This window comes from Neoarius graeffei, chromosome 27 (assembly GCF_027579695.1).
Source record: "Neoarius graeffei isolate fNeoGra1 chromosome 27, fNeoGra1.pri, whole genome shotgun sequence".
NCBI classification, from domain to species: domain Eukaryota; kingdom Metazoa; phylum Chordata; class Actinopteri; order Siluriformes; family Ariidae; genus Neoarius; species Neoarius graeffei.
This window is the reverse complement of record NC_083595.1, coordinates 16,064,113-16,080,596: the sequence shown is the minus strand read 5'-3', so window position 1 is coordinate 16,080,596 and position 16,484 is coordinate 16,064,113. Positions and strand designations below refer to the sequence as shown.

At 41.0% G+C, this 16,484-nt stretch overlaps 1 protein-coding gene across 2 annotated transcripts; it reads right to left on the bottom strand.

Moving 5' to 3' along the window:
- Positions 1-9,451: 9,451 nt before the first annotated feature.
- Positions 9,452-11,955, bottom strand: LOC132874754 (uncharacterized). 2 transcript variants are annotated; one of them, XM_060911142.1, is made up of 11 exons: positions 11,731-11,955; positions 11,533-11,643; positions 11,300-11,427; positions 11,166-11,210; positions 11,011-11,070; positions 10,869-10,898; positions 10,714-10,758; positions 10,499-10,558; positions 10,206-10,250; positions 9,892-10,124; positions 9,452-9,740 (listed from the first exon to the last, which is right to left on the bottom strand). In XM_060911142.1, the coding sequence occupies exons 2-11, from the start codon at positions 11,553-11,555 to the stop codon at positions 9,552-9,554; spliced, it is 858 nt and encodes a 285-aa protein (XP_060767125.1). In that variant the 5' UTR covers positions 11,556-11,643; positions 11,731-11,955; the 3' UTR covers positions 9,452-9,551. The 2 variants fall into 2 exon arrangements, with proteins under 2 accessions (XP_060767125.1, XP_060767126.1); XM_060911143.1 differs by lacking the exons at positions 10,714-10,758; positions 10,869-10,898; positions 11,011-11,070.
- Positions 11,956-16,484: the final 4,529 nt, after the last annotated feature.

Here is a 16,484-nt window from a genome sequence, read left to right as displayed (position 1 = left end):
GGTATAACTGTATCAATACAAAGTATACCGGTACAGTTTAGTGCATCTGTCCACACTAGTGAGAAATGTTTGTGGTTTTCTTTCAAGGTAGTTGAAATGCACGTGCACGAAATGTTTCCGTAGTTACCGAGTAACTTCCTTCCGAGAATATATGGCGGATGAAACAACGCGTGTGTGCTTTTTGTTGTCAATGTACAGTCTGTATTTCTGGTGGTCATTTATTCAGTCGAATTGTATAAAATGCGCGAGGCAGTTGAGAAAAAAACAAACGAATCTCCGTTCTTCACTATTTTATTCAGCGAAGACATCGATTGAGGTGTGTGACTTTGCGCATAGGCATTATATTTGTATCGATACAGAGCCGCTTCATCTGTCCACACTACGCGAAGCGCTACAGTACCGATACTGTACCGGTACGAAACCCATACATTTGTGGGTTTCGTACCGATACAGTTATACCGCTACAGTACCGTTATAGTTGCTAGTGTGGACAGGTGTTGTGGTACGAAAGTAGTTTCGTATCGTTACAAAATCCCTAGTGTGGACAGGGTATAGAAGTCTGATCTTCACAACACATGTTTGTGGAAGTGTATCATGGCACGAACAAAGGAGATTTCTGAGGACCTCAGAAAAAGCGTTGTTGATGCTCATCAGGCTGGAAAAGGTTACAAAACCATCTCTAAAGAGTTTGGACTCCACCAATCCACAGACAGAAAGTTTGTGTACAAATGGAGGAAATTCAAGACCATTGTTACCCTCCCCAGGAGTGGCTGACCAACAAAGATCACTCCAAGAGCAAGGCATGCAATAGTGGGCGAGGTCACAAAGAACCCCAGGGTAACTTCTAAGTAACTAAAGGCCTCTCTCACTTTGGCTAATGTTAATGTTCATAAGTCCGTCAATTAAAAAGAAAAAATATACCCGCACACTACTGCTGCTGCTGCTCTCTGATTTTATTGATAGATACACAACGTTTCGACCGTAGTAGGTCTTTGTCAGGTGTTAACAATAACAAAGGATGGGAGGGGATATATACCCATGAAAATAGGCATTGCTCTCAATTATCCAATCAAGGAGTAAATAGTGTTCATAAACTTGAGTGTAAAAAATACATACAATAAATTTTTTTTACTTACAAATTTTACAATACATTGTTCTTATATTACTACTACAAATGTTGTACATTGACAATCTTGGCAGTAAAAACAGTATCAAAAGCATATCAAAACCCTCCCCCCAAAATCTGTTCAAGTGCTAAAAAACAAAACAAAGAAGGATTTTTCAAAAAAAAAAAATTCCATATATAAAAAAAGCACAAATGTGATAGTCAAACAAAGTATGGTACAGACTGAATTAATTCATAAAAAAGGCTTGAGGTCACACTCTTCATTTAGTCCATATGGTGCCATAGAATTGAGGGCGTATATGTGGTTTCACGTTGTAATAGTAGTTTTCACCCTACTCGCCTCATTAAGAGTCTTCCTGTAAGTCAGTTTCACCGGATTAGACGAATATGTAGCTCTGATGTGAGTCATGAACATCAAGCAAAGATTTTAAAAGAGAGATTCTTGGATAGGGGCTATAAACAAGAATGGACTGACTCTGTGGTGAATAGATTCAGTACTGTTACTCAGGATGAATCTTTACAGCCTAACACTAAAAAAAGAGTAATCCCATCTTCTGTGTGATTAAACATTCCCCATTGGGATTTGAGTTCAAAAGGATTATACAGAAACATTGGCATATAGTGAAATCTGATCCAAGACTTATCAATGTTTTTAACGAACCACCTAGGCTGGTCTACAGACGCCCACCCAGTATTAGAGACCAGGTAGTGAGGGTCCATATACCGGCTAGCAGACACACAGGAACCATCAACATCCCAGATGGGAACTACAAATGTGGAGGCTGTGCACAGTGTGGCTATACCACAGAATGTAAGACATGCACACATCCCCATAGTGGTAAGCATTTGAAGATCCATGGGGCCATTACCTGCAGCACCACTTTTGTTGTTTTATTTAATTAAATGCCCCTGTGGTCTTGGATATGTTGGTAAAACCTGCAGGGCCCTTCGTACATGCATTAGTGAACATCGTAGTAATATCAAATCAAATCAAGTTTATTTGTATAGCGCTTTTAACAATAAACATTGCCGCAAAGCAGCTTTACAGAATTTGAACGACTTAAAACATGAGCTAATTTTATCCCTAATCTATCCCCAATGAGCAAGCCTGTGGCGACGGTGGCAAGGAAAAACTCCCTCAGACGACATGAGGAAGAAACCTGGAGAGGAACCAGACTCAAAAGGGAACCCATCCTCATTTGGGCAACAACAGACAGCCTGACTATAATAATAACAGTTTTAACAGGTATAACCCTCAACTGTCCTCATGGGGCCGTCCTTCACAGGAGCGGTGCGATAAAACTCCGACCAGACACGGCACCAGGATGGATCAAGCAGGTCCAAGGGGCAGAAGAGGCCAGCATCTCAATCCCAGGATCAACATGTAACTCAGAGGGACAGATTGGGGGGGGGGGGGAAGAAAACACGTTGTTAGGTATGCCCTAAAAATGACAAGTATTAAATCTGTGTGGTAGGCTCGCAGAGACGAGAGTCTTTACATCAGGCATAAACACACAACAATGGCATGTTAATATGGTAAAATATATCATGACCTGCTCTGGCTGGATGCTTGATTGGGTGATGGGAGCACACTCCTCAGCAATGATGAGATGCAGATGGGACCCTTAGGGCTGGCCAAGACAATTCAGTTACATTTCACCGGGTCTGGGACATGCGACAGAATGTCTGACGGCCGATTCCCTGCAGGCTACAATAGCCAGTCGAGGTCTCCACCCTCTCCACCAAAAGATTTTCTGTTGACTCCATGTAACTCAGAGGGACAGATTTAGGGTGGGGGGGAGGGAAAGAAAACACAGGTGGTTAGGTATGCCCAATGTCACCTGAATAAGTAGGAACAGTATACATATTGCACCGAGTACAAGCAGGGACTCCGGCAACTAACTATGACAGCATAACTAAAAGGAGAGAGCCAGAAGGTAACACAGGCATGAGGGAGCCCCGGGACAATATAATATAAGATGTGGGGATGAAAAAAAAATTGTGGCACTACATTTTAGAAAAGCAGGACATAGTATTAGTTCTCTGCGCTATGTGGGCATCGAAAAGATGGAACGGCCCCCTAGAGGTGGTAATTATGAACACTTACAACATGAAACTTTCCACATATACGCCCTCAGTACTATGGCACCATATGGACTAAATGAAAAGTTTGACCTCAAGCCTCTTTTATGAATTAATTCAGTTTGTACCATACTTTATGTTTGACTATCACATTTGTGCTTTTTTTATATATGGAATTTTTTTTTTTTTTGAAAAATCCTTCTTTGTTTTGTAGCACTTGAACAGATTTTTGGGGGAGGGTTTTGATATGCTTTTGATACGCTTTTGATACTGTTTTTACTGCCAAGATTGTCAATGTACAACATTTGTAGTAGTAATATAAGAACAATGTATTGTAAAATTTGTATATAAAAAATGTATGTATTTTTTACACTCATAAGTTTATGAATACTACTTACTCCTTGATTGGATAATTGAGAGCAATGCCTATTTTGATGGGTATATCCCCTCCCATCCTTTGTTATTGTTAACACCTGACGAAGACCTACTACAGTCGAAACATTGTGTATCTATCAATTAAATCACTGAGAGCAGCAGCAAGAGTGTGTGGGTATATTTTTTCTTTTTAATTGACAGACATTTTTACCCTGCACCTGTGAAAAGTTGGATGTGCGTGCACTCCCTACTACAAATGTTCATGAGTCCACCATCAGGAGCACACTGAACAACAATGCAGTCCTCTCAATAACTGCTGGCAACCGGTGATTTTGCCGCCTACAAATGCTCCATTGCCGGCTACTCACAGTGGTTTTTCAAAGAATTGAAATTCATAAGTTTTTACTTCATAATTTATACTTCATAAAAATACAATTTTGCATTCAGGATCACTCAGAATTCACCATTTAACATCTACATTTTAAAAATTTTCCGGGGGAGGACCCCCAGACCCCCCTCTTTTTTATACATTGCGGCAGCGGCTAACGCAGCCTCTGCTCAGCTTACGCTTAACATGGATCCCAGATGTCCACTATTTAGCGGAATTCCGCTATTTTTCGAGCCAAAGCATTGGTTTTTTTTTTTAATCTCTTGTATATCCATTAAAAATATGTTTAGGTAAAGTGACCAGCAAAATACGTTCTGATTTGGTTTTCTTGTTTAGTGATGTTTTTGTCGGCTTTGTTTATTCTCGTTGACATTCAGGAACACTTGGAAGTTAAATTGATGTAAATACTGCAAGACTGTATGCGATAGAACGAGAAAACAATATGGCTGCGCCCATTTGCTAGAAAACGTGTTTTAACTCCGTTCGTGCTTTTGTTTCTAATGCGTTGAACTTAATTCAATATGTCGTGGAAAGCGTAGTTGCGCTTAGCCAGAGAGGAAGTTGAATCCAAGAAGAGATAATGAATGTGGTGAATACAGAACTTGAAACAAAAGCTCATGCGAACAGAGTAGCCAAGAAACTATCCAAAAGAGCACTGCAGGAACATCAGAAAAAGCAGAAGGAAAGATCAGAGAAACAAAAGCAGAGAAAACTGGAGGAAAGATCACAGAATGCACCCCAGAAAAGAGCATTAAATTCTTCTGCAGTGAAACCTTTCAGAAAGAAAAAGGTTTAAATCAAATATCTCCAATATTTGCTGTACATATGTATATATCTAATATTACTGAATAATTGATTTCTGCTCATATTCATGATTTTTGAAAAATGAATGTGGCTTATCCAAAAGTAGTATTAGTATTGACTAGTACTAGTATTGACATTAACTCAAAACAAAAAAATAAACAAATGAGATGAACTATGGATACTATTGTTATATTATAACAAAATCAGTGGAATATTTAGGCAAGTATATTCTTCAAAGCTACATTTTCGTCTAATTTTTATAAATAATTTTTTTGCCACTTATGTCATAGATTACAAAATATGGCATCAAATAGATGCACATTATTTTCAAATTCTGTTGCTTTTCTATGTTAAATCTATATAAAAAAAAATGTGTTCTATAGCATCTTTAAATGTTAAAATCTCAACAGCTTCAGGGGGCTTCACCCCCTATAGAGATCTTGCAGTCACGTGACCGGAAAGTACACAACCGCCATCGTGTCGGTCAAAAACACGGCTGAATACTGCTGCACTCGTGTACAGAATGGATCAATTTCAACCGACGGACTACACGGCTCATTTTTCTAATGAACAGATAACTGGATATATGTCTAAAATAAACGATCTACAGATTTGTGACCCTTATGGCTTTCCGGACGGAGTTTTCACGACCGGATTTTGAACTGCCAGCGGAATACCCGGACGTGTATGATTACCTCATTAACTTTCCCTCGCTGTTCAGTGGTGAAGCACTCACTGCGTGCTTAGAAATCTCTGGAAAGTTTTCTTTACAGAAATTCAGGATTTGTCAGCGACTCAGATGTGGCATCTTGTAAGCAAGAAAATGATCCTCACTGGATGGGTAAGTCACTTAAGTATTGAGTATAGCACTGACCAGCCGATTATAGAATAAGGTAATTCCAAATCGTCCGTGTTGTTTACATGGATCTGGCGTTGGAGAGGTAGAGGCTTGGCAGTGGAGGTTTGAGTAGCTGTTTTCTGAGCTTAGTCAACAGGCCGGCTCTGCCTGTAGCCTCGCTTTTGCTTCGGCTCCCGGCGCTGCCTCCTTCGCTTTGCTTCCGATAACAATCCACGGAGACCCCGCTGGTCTCGCTATCTGGTCTCGTCCGGAATGTTTTTTTTTTTCTTATCCGGAATTTTTTTTTTTCTCGTCCGGAATGTTGTGCATGTGATGGAAATCGCTACAAACCGTCATTTTCTGCTGGAAACCAATGTCCAGTAAGTCCATACGGTTGTAGTGGATATTGAAGTCCGGTACAGATGAACAACACGCAAAAATACACACAAAAAACATAACAAACGTGCACAGGTAGGGAGAGCTTGTAGCCGCATCTGTTGTAGTAGAATTGTATATAGTAGGGTTTTCCAGAAGAAAAGGTAGAAGTAAAAGCAGAAGTAGAACCAGAAGTAGAAGTAGAAGGCGGAATATGGCGTTTGCCCGACACGATGGCGTCTGTCACAATCTGGATCGGCTGTGACATCACATGCAAGATCTCTATACCCCCAGCAGGGGCGCTGCCCTTGCAGCCCCCTTGACCCATGCTGATAGTTTCTTACATACATTCCTCTATTTTTTTCAATTACTACTGGGATCCCTGGCTTAACCTCTGCCTACTACTCTTTCTTACTTGCCCCTTTCTCAGAAATATATTGAGAAGGCTGCAATGGTGTGCATGGCAGGATTGCAAGGAGAAAGCCACTGCTCTCCAAAAAGAACATTGCTGCTCGTCTGCAGTTTGCTAAAGATCATGTGGACAAGCCAGAAGGTTATTGGAAAAATGTTTTGTGGAGGGATGAGACCAAACTAGAACTTTTTGGTTTAAATGAGAAGCGTTATGTTTGGAGAAAGGAAAACACTACATTCCAGCATAAGAACCTTATCCCATCTGTGAAACGTGGTGGTAGTATCATGGTTTGCGCCTGTTTTGCTGCGTCTGTGTCAGGATGGTTTGCCATCGTTGATGGAACAATGAATTCTGAATTATACCAGTGAATTCTAAAGGAAAATGTCAGGACATCTGTCCATGAACTGAATCTCAAGAGAAGGTGGGTCATGCAGCAAGACAATGACCTTAAGCACACAAGTCGTTCTACCAAAGAATGGTGAAAGAAGAATAAAGTTAATGTTTTGGAATGGCCAAGTCAAAGTCCTGACCTTAATCCAATTGAAATGCTGTGGAAGGACCTGAAGTGAGCAGTTCATGTGAGGAAACCCACCAACATCCCAGAGTTGAAGCTGTTCTGTACAGAGGAATGGGCAAAAATTCCTCCAAGCCGGTGTGCAGGACTGATCAACAGTTACCGGAAATGTTTAGTTGCAGTTATTGCTGCACAAGGGGGTCACACCAGATACTGAAAGCAAAGGTTCACATACTTTTGCCACTCACAGATATGTAATATTGGATCATTTTCCTAAATGGCCAAATATAATATTTTTGTCTCATTTGTTTAACTGGGTTCTCTTTATCTAATTTTAGGACTTGTGTGAAAATCTGATGTTGTTTTAGGTCATATTTATGCAGAAATATAGAAAATTCTAAAGGGTTCACAAACTTTCAAGCACCACTGTAGATGTTAAATATTTGTTATATCAGGAAAGCATTTATCTTATGCAACATCTCAAAATATACCGTAGCTTACAAAATGAGTAATGTGCAACTCTAATAGCAATTCAGTTGTCATGATTATTTGCTCTCTACTTATTTATGATTGGCTTTAAAGTGCTGACTGTGAAGTCAACTGAAATTAAAAAAAAAAATTATTGTGCATGGCATTTTCCTATGTCTCACAACAATATCATGCGGATGAGACGTGATCATTTTGATGTGCTGAGGGTTGCTTTTTTTTTTTTTTAAACGGACCGTTTTCCTACCTGTTGATGTAAACAGGATGGTCCTACAGAAACAGCTGAACATAAGGAGCTTTAACTAATAAACATAGCTATGAAACTTTGTCACACCAAGATGGTGTCATGCAGAAAACATTGTGACAATTAAAAATTTATATTATACCAGCAGATCACGTTACATCCAAAAGCTGAAACATGCAGGCATCACAGATCCATATAATTTACCCACAAATGTATTTATTATGCACACTGTGCTTGCGTGCTCTCTCCCTCTCTTTCTGTGCATGCGTGCACACACGTGTGTTGGTGTTGACCGCTTCAGATGGGTTTAAATGCAGAGGAGGAATTTCGCTGTGTTTGACTATCCATCTGACAAAAAGTAAAGGCTGCATTTTAATTTACCCACAAATTCATTTATTCCATTTGAAAAAGTGTTCAGCAAACCAGCTACCGGATTTGGGACACTACGACATCCTGAAGTATTCAGAATTTGGGACTTCTAAATACACTGGAGACGCTAAAGGCAGGCAGAAGTATATAGATGAAGAAGGTTTTATGCATGCCGGAATGTTATGGGAAATTCCCAATCAAGAAAAATACCTTATTATGACAAAGGTAAGCTCAAACACGGACTTCTAACACAGTAATAAACAACCCAGATAGCAAAAGGGCATTGATTCGACGGGGAATCATCGGCATGTTCTTCGACCATACGCCGTCGAATCATCGTGGATCACCGGCGTTGATTCAACACCGCTTTGCTCATACGAGTTTGCATTGAAACGACGTTGAAAAGTGGATGGTGGCCGACAGAGAATAGACCCCCTTTCACCCTTTATTCAACTACGGATTTCGGTCGATTTATAGTTTAATTTTCGGCGATGATTCATCCAACTTTACTTCCTGTTTTATGTACAACAGGAAGGCTACAAATTAAGCAAAACAGACTAAATTAAACTAGCTAACAATAAAGCATCGGGGCTCTTGCCTAGGATGAACACACAGATGCATACTTCAACCATGAAAGTGAAACTTAATATCAATGTGCGTAGGCTACGTCCTGTTTTATGTACAACAGGATATAAAAATGCATGCAACAATGCACCTCTCCTAATGTTTGTCAAGCTATCTAATGAGGCATAACTTTTAATAAGGAACAGAACACACTTGAACAAGTTCTTAGAAACATTTTATGATTTATTTATAATTTATAATTGTGGCCTATTCCTCCTGCGGCGCAGACACCTGTACTGTACATGGAAACAGAAAAACATAACCAAAATTAATTTGATGCAGCATTGATAAAGAAAGTCAGCAGTAGGCTATGGGTTTCTAAATGCCACCCTACCTCACGTCTCCTCATCCCTCCCTCTCTCTCTGGCGCATACTTAAGCCACTTCTTGATTGCGTCACTAAAAGTAGCGTGTGTGCTCCCTGGCAGCTCCTTTTGTAGAGCATCTGAAAGAAAAAGAACAAAACAACATTGAGACTTTGCATGGTGATAATTGTTAAAGTTTGAGTTGTTAAGACTATGCACGTCACACTCTAGTGGTAGGTGGCAAGTAATGGTACTAGTACAGAAAATATATGTAAAAATCAGAAACCATAGATGTGAATCTTGTGACAATTTAAACGGGATTTAAAAAAAAACCAAACATTTTAATTTCCTCATTGACACAAAGCGGAAATAGAAATGCCACTACCGGACCGTTCGTCACTCAGTCAGCCTCCCTGGACTTGCCTGCACACCTGCTTTTTCTGAGTAAGGCGCCTGGTGAGTTTCTTAATCCTTTTTAATCCTTTGCATCTTTCACAATATGTTTGTCGTTGTCATTATAATCGTAATGTTACAGTTAGTGAAGGAGTTATCAAAGAACGTTTAGAAGTAGTGTGCAAGTACTTGCGACAGCTTACTATTTTACCCTCTTTTACAGCTTTGTGCACATGCATAACCTACCAAACAGGACATCATGGATCTTGGTGTCCTTAAACGCAGTTTTTTCCCCCTTTCCAGCCCAGTTAAATTGGCTGGCCAAGCTGTTGACCAGGAGGCTACGCAGCATCCGTCTCACTGTGACCCCTACGTTGGTTCCTCCACAAAGGGCTAAGGTAGACACCTGATAGAATAAAATGTAGCATGAAGACAATAATGAGAAAGTATTCAGTGTTTATCATTGTTTCATTGATTCACAATGATATTAAGTATTTGTGTTTCTTTTTGCAGGTGTTGCAGATGACTGGAAAGGAAAGGTAAGACTCAATAAGTACCATTAGCTGCTTTTGTTTGGCATCTTCCTTCACCAGGGCCTCTGCTGCCAAAAACTCCTCCATGGTGGAGAGTGGGAGCTTGATTAGGGGCGATGTCTGGGGTGTGTCTTGTCTCCCCATCTCTCTCCTTAGGGCCCTGACCTCTTGCGCCAGCCTTCCTACTTCCCCCTTCAGCTCCCTGTTTTCCTCCCTCAGCTGGCCAAGGAGAGCGATGACTGTGCTGATGCCCATGTCTGTTAAGTAACACCAAACATTAGGACTTTTATTTCATATTGCTGGTCATTTTTGAACAGTGATTACAGTTGATGACTCACCACGCAGCAACTGATTGTTCCCCTGTTGCGATGGCAGAGGTGTGGCTGAAATATCAGAGAGTACAATTTAGTTCACTACAAGGTGCGCCTTAATTTAAATTTCTGTTCTAAATTTACAATTTTCATGTTGATTGATTGATTTCCTCTTTGACTTAATGGAAGCGGTGACGTGGCTGGGGTGAATCTGAAAAATTGTATAGTCAGTTGATCAAAATGCATCTACATAGATATTTGTTTGTCGTTTTGTTGTTTTTTTGTCGTTTTTGGCATAAATAAAGGCAATGCATAGTTACCATGGGTTAGTGGCTGGCTGTGAAGGAAAGGGCCTGGCGGGGTTTCTGAAGACGGTGAATCTGAAAAATAGTAAGCAGTCAGTTTTCCTCCCTCAGCTGGCCAAGGAGAGCAATGACAGTGCTGATGCCCATGTCTGTTAAGTAACACCAAACATTAGGACTTTTATTTCACATTGCTGGTCATTTATGACCAGTGATTACAGTTGTGGACTCACCACGCAGCAACTGATTGTTCCCCTGTTGCGATGGCAGAGGTGTGGCTGAAATATCAGAGAGTACAATTTAGTTCACTTCAAGGTGCGCCTTAATTTAATTTCTGTTCTAAATTCACAGTTTTCATGTTGATTGATTGATTTCCTCTTTGACTTACCATGGAAGCGGTGACGTGGCTGGGGTGAATCTGAAAAATTGTATAGTCAGTTGATCAAAACGCATCTACATAGATATTTGTTTGTTGTTTTGTTTTGTTTTTTTAGTCGTTTATGGCATAAATCAAGGCAATGCATAGTTACCATGGGTTAGTGGCTGGCTGTGAAGGAAAGGGCCTGGCGGGGTTTCTGACGACAGTGAATCTGAAAAATAGTAAGCAGTCAGTTGATCAAAACATATCTTCACTTACTCATTGGTATTTTAATTTCTGGCATAAATAAAGGAAATGCATAGTTACCATGAGTTAATGGCTGGCTGTGAAGAAACAGGCCTGGCTGGGTGTCTGAAGACGGAAATGAAAGCATTATTATTTCAGACAACTTCTAGGTCTTTCGTAGAACAACAACAACAACAAGTGGTACAGATAGTCACCTTCATTAAGGGAGGGGAATTGCCACTCGCTGTCCAGCTGAGTGGCGTCAATAGATGGTGGCCTCCTCCCCCTACGGCTTGGTCCTGCCTCCTCCTCGCTGTCCTCCTCCAAATACCTTTTGTTTGGTCTTTAAAATAAACCCAGGACCTTACTGACACAGCTCAAAACACAAACGAAACCGTAATTGAACTTATAACTGCAAGTTGTGATTTAAAAAAGAAAACACTTTTACCGTCTTTTCCTTGGCCCCATCATCCATCATCATCATCCGATTGCAGGTCTGCTGTAAGGCAGCCTTCCTCAAGCGATCGGGTCAGGTAACGTCCTGCTTTGGCAAAGGTGCCTGAAAGGGAAGGCAGTCTTAATGAAATTGGCTTAATGCAGTATTGAAGTATTGTCATTGGTTTAATGAAGTAGCTATGCAGCTCACCACAGGTTGCCAGCACCCTTATTTTTTGATGGAATCGCCATCCTTGTCCCGGGGGGGTGCAGTTCATGGCGACCTTCACAGCTTTGTTTCCGCCAAAGGGTGGCCAGTAGCATCCCACTTCTCCGTCAACATCTACCACCCAGCTGGACGGCACAACTGCTGCACTCCGGTCTTGGAATTCCACAACTTTCCAAATCTGTGCCATCTATAATAAAAAAAATAAAAAAAAGTACTCCATGGAAAGGATAGTTAGTGCCTGCCATCCAGCTGGAGTACTCCAACTGTCCAGATTCCTTCTAATGCATAAGTAAAGATGTGTTTCTTTGTGTGTGTGTGTGTGTGTGGGGGGGGGGGGGGGTTTGTGTGTTTTTTTTTTTCTTCCCATATAGGTTTACGAATGGTGACGAAGAGGGATTGCCACAAAGGTCTCTCCATCTGGGAACAACACACATTTGCCCTGGACAACCTCAAGCCGGTCAACGTTAAGGCAGCTGTCTATGCCAAATACTCTGTAGCAGCCAATGCTTGTGGAGGGGCAAGGATAGTGGAAATATGACTCCCTCCTCTTGAATTTCATGTAAACCACAAAGACAGAGTCACCATGTTTAATTATGTTTTTCACCATTACGATTTCATTTTTAATCACTAGGCAATCATCGCCCTGCTTTGAAGAAAAACAGAAATCATTGAAATGCACTTTTTTAAATTGCTGGCCAGAACTTAAGTGTTGGGGTAATGGGCCCTCCTGGCGTGGGTGTAACAACTGTGGTTGTGTAGGTGGTGGTGGAAATAAACAAACTGGCTCCTCTGAAAGGCATTTGACAACCTGTTGTAAAGGTTGAGATGGCTTGCGTAGCATTTTTTTTTTAGTTTACCCAAATAATTCTCGTAAGGAAAGGATGAGATGTTGTCTAGGGAACCATACTGGCGGTACTCGTGTCAGATGTATTGTTTGATGTACGCTAAACACAATCTCGTCTTTACCATACACCTCTCCAAAATGCTTTACAAAAGCCATTAACAATTTTTTGGAAAAACAAACCATACTTTCAGAAATGTTTGGTGTGAGTAGCAAAAACATGGCCACAGAAAACAACATGAAGTTTTCATAGAGATCTTGTGGAAGAATGTCCCTCAGAACTAATGGCCCACTGTAAATCATAAATTGACGCAGCTCTGCCGCTTTCCACCTATCAATTTCGGCGAGTTCACGGGGTTTCCGTGCAAATTCAGCTGGAGTATAGGGACGAAGCTGTATTAACTTTTCGGAGATGGCTTTAATGGCTCTTGTAGGCTGCCTTGTAGAGTTTTTCCCCCTCATCCAAAAATGTATCAACTTTTTCATAACGCCAAGGCAACATAAATGCATATAATCTATTGGGAAGGCAGACACCATTTTCACCAGACCCGTCAGAGGACTTCTGTTGATGTGGTGGTCCTCATCTACCATATTTTCAAACTCCTCGTCTGACCTTAGCCTAACATCAGTCTCAGGATACGTCATTTTTTTCTGCCAAATACCAGTCTGATGGCATTTATCGCATCCGGAGTACCCATTATGGCATTTAATTTGTTTTACAAATGCTCGAGCAGGAGCATCACAAATGAAGGATGAAATGGCCACCCTCAGCTTTCTACCTCCAAATGTTACCCCATTGCAAAGCAGATCAGAGAGGTCTTTAACAAACTGCGTCAGATAATCAAACACATTGGAGGGTTTTCCAGGGCCACAAAAGATGCCAACTAAAAACGGTGTTCTGGTGTAATCGCAATCAATCAGTGCCAAAATAGGCCAAAACTGAAGCCTGGTGCTTTTGAAAATAGGGAGACCATCGATGTTAAATTGAACTCTTATTGTTTGAATAACATCTGGTAAATGGATGGTGCTTAATTTGGACAAAATTCCCTTTGCCAAGCCAAAATGGAAGTATTCCCCATTACCTACGGTCTGTAATGGTACTGCAGGCTTAGTGCCCAATAAGGTCCTAGCATCCTTGGGCAGTTCAGGGTGGCTTGTTCTCAAAATGGTCAACAGAGCAGTAATGGCAATCAAAGGCACAGAGAATGATGCAGCCCAGTGTTTTAATTTTTGGTGAAGCCCTGACTCTTCAAAAGAGTCACCATCAATATGACTGTCACTGTCACCCTCTGAAGACATGCTACTGCTGTCAGACTCTGCATCACTGCACCCTCCCAACTCAACAGAATCCCCACCATCCTCATCTAAACCCATTGATGATGCAGGCCTGGGTGATGCAATTGAAGGAGAGACTTGAGCAGCAGGATTACCCAGAGCTGACTCAAAATTGGACAGAATCTGCCTTTCTGACATTTCAGTAGCTGTCACAACACGTCTTCTTTTTGACCAATAAGAAGCCATGTTCTCTCCCCTAAAGAAATAAATGTCTGCAGTACCTTTTGAGGGAATGACGGGGTAGTGGTCTTCAGGTTCCATTGAGGTAAACATGGGGGGAACAAAGACAACAACATTTAGGTCATTACATTTGAAATAACCTTACACACACACACACACACACACACACAGTTCAAACAATTGTTTTATAGAAAGTTCTGTTTTAATACCAACAATGTTTTAACAATGTCTGGAGTCATGTTCTAATGGCTGCGACCCATACTGCCCTACAAAGCCAAAAGACCTTAATATCACTTAAGGTCAACATGAGTTATTGCCATTTTTGGAACAGAGGACATCAGTTGTATCATGTGATGAATTATTTCGAGTCATTTCTGTTTTTTTCTGGTAACAATAAGACGTCATTTTTACCGTAACTTCCAAAAGCAAAGGGAAAACCAAGGCAGAAGCCTGTAATGAGTCTGATGAGTTAAGGTCTTTTGGCTTTGTAGGGCAGTATAGGCCTACAGCGTTACAAAGCCCAGCCCCCTCAAGCCAGGTATAGAGCTCCCGGTTATAACCACGGCCTATATACTCGATTTAAATGCTTTGTTTTCACTCCATCAAGACCACTACTTTGACTAGTTTTCGACTAAACAATGCATCTGCATGTTTATTGTATTAGTTGAGGGAATATAAGCAATTTCGTTCGTGGTACCTCAAACAAAGTGGTCACTACAGAAGCGTTGGTAGCCTGGATAATCTTTAAAGTTCATGGCCGCGAGGCGCGACCCATGGCTACACAAAAGAACAGGTCAGCTCAAAACGACATGCGACCTAGGCCTACATGCTCGATTTAAACGCTAAGTTTTCACACCAACGCTAAGTTTTCACTCCAACAAGACAACTACTTCGACTCGTTTTTTGATTGAATAATGCATCTGCATTGTTGTTTCAAATGGATACTAGTTGAGGGAAATTTCTCCAACGCGTGCTATGATTGAAGTCCATCATAACTTCTTAAACTGCTTGAAATTGTATTCGAAATTCCCTTTATTAATAGTGACTTAATAATGGTACATACCAGATGTTCAGGGATGAATGAAAATGTAGCGTGGTCCAGTGTTTTTCTCAATGTTGTTTCAATGGTCCAAGCGTAACAGCAGGCCGATCCACAAGAGAGTCGCGATCCAACCGAGTGGTGTGGGAGTTTCACGTGCACCCAGGTATATAACGGAAATGACGTCATCCAGTAAACAGCAATGGTAATCGCACTGCATTATGGGACAGCGTGGGACATCCAACGACATATCGCTACGTATACGTACTGGCCCTTTTTTATATCATGCCTTGAAATGAAAGTCAGTACAACAGAGATGAGAGACACCGGGTATGAAAGTAACACCAGGATAAGTTGTAACACCAGCATTCCCACCAGTTAGGTATAAGATGCAGGTTTTGTAACACTTTCAATCTTCTTAGAATTAATTTATGATCATCTTGGAAATGTTAAGTTATTTGCAAAAAAACTTTCAAAGATAGAAGGTCAAATCCATTGCTGAGTTAAGAAAGTAAACTGGTTTTTGTTCTTTTTTTTATCATTTACTTATCATTATCACTTATACTTATATCATTTACTCGTATCTATGTGTAAGCAGGATAAGACAAACAGTGGCAATATTCTGAACAATTAGTTGCTCATCCTACCAATGTTGAAAACTGGCCGGCAAAAGTGACGATGGTTCAACATCGTATATTCGACCTTCTCTGACGGTCGACAGATCAACCTTTACCCACGGTGATTCAACAGTGATAAATCGACCTTCTCCGACGGTCGACAGATCAACCTTTACCCACGGTGATTCAACAGTGATAAATCGACCTTCTCCGACGGCGGAGAAATCGACGTTTCACGGCGCCGTTTCAGCGTTGATTTTCTGACTTACGACGGAAACCGACCATTCTGACCAAGAATCGGCGCCGTTTCAACGTCCCTCTGCTATCTGGGAAGCCAGGACTGAGATCTCACATATTTTATGGTGTTTAACCTTGTCTACATTATCAGTACATAACAAATGTGCTGCTAGTCTAGCCAAAAAAAAGTCCTTCTCGCACCACTAAGTTACATTTCTGTAGCCCTCAGGCTCTCACCTATTACATAGATAGGGTTACAGTGGAGGGCTAGTCCTCTGGTAACCACAAGAGTTTGACTCCCCACTCGCAACTGTATTGCAGCATGCCTTGCCAGATGGTACCATTTTTATGATGGTCTTTGGTATGACCCGACCGCAAGTAGAACTCATGATCTCCTGATTGAGAGGTGGACACGCTAACCACTAGGCCAACTTTCATCTAGCCAAGCATTAGGCTTAATAAAATATATCGCATCCAAAGCCCACAT